The sequence below is a fragment of the Triticum dicoccoides genome, chromosome 5B (assembly GCF_002162155.2).
Source record: "Triticum dicoccoides isolate Atlit2015 ecotype Zavitan chromosome 5B, WEW_v2.0, whole genome shotgun sequence".
In the NCBI taxonomy this organism is placed as follows: Eukaryota; Viridiplantae; Streptophyta; class Magnoliopsida; order Poales; family Poaceae; genus Triticum; species Triticum dicoccoides.
The window spans coordinates 715,032,087-715,033,569 of record NC_041389.1 but is presented as its reverse complement, the minus strand read 5'-3'; the positions used below and the strand labels follow the sequence as shown (position 1 = coordinate 715,033,569).

General features: G+C 45.7%; 1 protein-coding gene across 1 annotated transcript in view; it reads left to right on the top strand.

The window, feature by feature from the left end:
- Positions 1–359, top strand: part of LOC119312914 (disease resistance protein RGA5-like) — a 5,392-nt gene extending 5,033 nt beyond the window's left edge. Inside the window, exon 3 of the mRNA XM_037588699.1 lies at positions 60–359. Within this exon, the coding sequence (XP_037444596.1) occupies positions 60–87 (28 nt within the window). The 3' untranslated portion in view covers positions 88–359. The remainder of the gene's footprint in view (positions 1–59) is intronic.
- Positions 360–1,483: the final 1,124 nt, after the last annotated feature.

Here is a 1,483-nt window from a genome sequence, read left to right as displayed (position 1 = left end):
GGGGCCGCTGAATGCTTCTCAAATTCAAATGTTTTACCATTATTGTTTTACCTACCCAGGATGGTTTGCAGCTGGTTAGATGACTAGCTGGGAATCGCTGTCATACTGGAAGAGGCCTGAAGCTATCTCTAGCACTTCAAGACTAGAAGATGGAAAACGGAAGCTGAAACAGGGTCACCGCCAAAAAGAGTGTGGCCTCAGTTGCTACCATCTACATGCATTGCGTTTGATTGTATTTCTTGTTTTATTACTCGAGAGTCAAGACTTTCACTTCAGCGGACTGTATTTTCATTGAAAAGCTTGAATCTTGTTTCAGGTTGTTCACCCTTGTAATCTCTATTTGAATTCTGAATTATTTCTGCTGAATACTATCTGATGTTGGAAATGTAATGTTGATCCTCGCTTGCTCGTTACCTGTGTGTCTGAGCAAGTTGGATGGCTGTGATTGCTTCTGCTTTATATCTATGCCGGGAACGATCAGGTTTACATGTCCTAAAGTATGCTTCCTGCTGCATCATACAGTCATACTGTAGATGAGACTGAAGATGAATTACCATTTGGTTGGCAGGCTTCAAAACACAAGCTGCATGCACCGGCACGGTGAAATTAATAGCTGCCGCATGGCCTCTGCTGCTCGCTGAAGGCAAGCACTCAGTATCTCTCCCTTTGCCATCATCCCCGGTGCTGATACTCTGGCAGCTGCACGGCGGCATCTCAGGGTTTTAGGCCGATCCGGCTCTCGCCTGTCAGGACTCAGCATGTACTAGTAGGTGTACTGGAGTAAAATTAAGGAAAGCTGCACGCATGCACGATGGGGTAGCAATAATCGATGCGTGGGTGCAGGAGGGTAACACCGATCAATCGCTATTGTCCAGCTACAACGTCAAACTTTTTCTGTACATCAACTAGGTATGAAATCTGTGTGGAAGGGTTTGTACATTGCATTCCTCCATCTTAAAAGGAACTGGCCGATTACTTCCCTAAAATTAGTCTCATAAGTCTGGGCTTACATGTGATGGCTTAATGTTGTTGTAGTTGTTGTTTTTTTTTTTTTGCGGGGAAATGTTGTTGTAGTTGAGTGTGAAGGGTACACACTATTTGTGTGCTGAAGCGAGTACAGACTAGTACAAGGTAGCCTCGTTGCAGTGTGCTTGAAACCGCTGCCAAGCTGTGTACCCTGATCAAATTTAGTGACCACAATTCACTCAGTAGTCGGCTGCAGAGTCGGCTAACTACCCCATGTATTATTTTTTGAACATCAGTACAGACACAAGCAGTTAAATGAAAAGGTTAAACGGAAAGAGAAAAGAGCCCGAGATATGCTTGTGTCTCTCCTCTGCTTTACTACTCTGTTTCCTCTGCTCTGCTCTTACGGCGCGGGGCTGTTCAGTCCGGGTTCTGTCTCGTGTGCGCGCGCAGCCGCAGGTCCAGGCTTCACACACACACACATAGCTTGGGGCTTTACTACTCTGTTTCCTCTGCT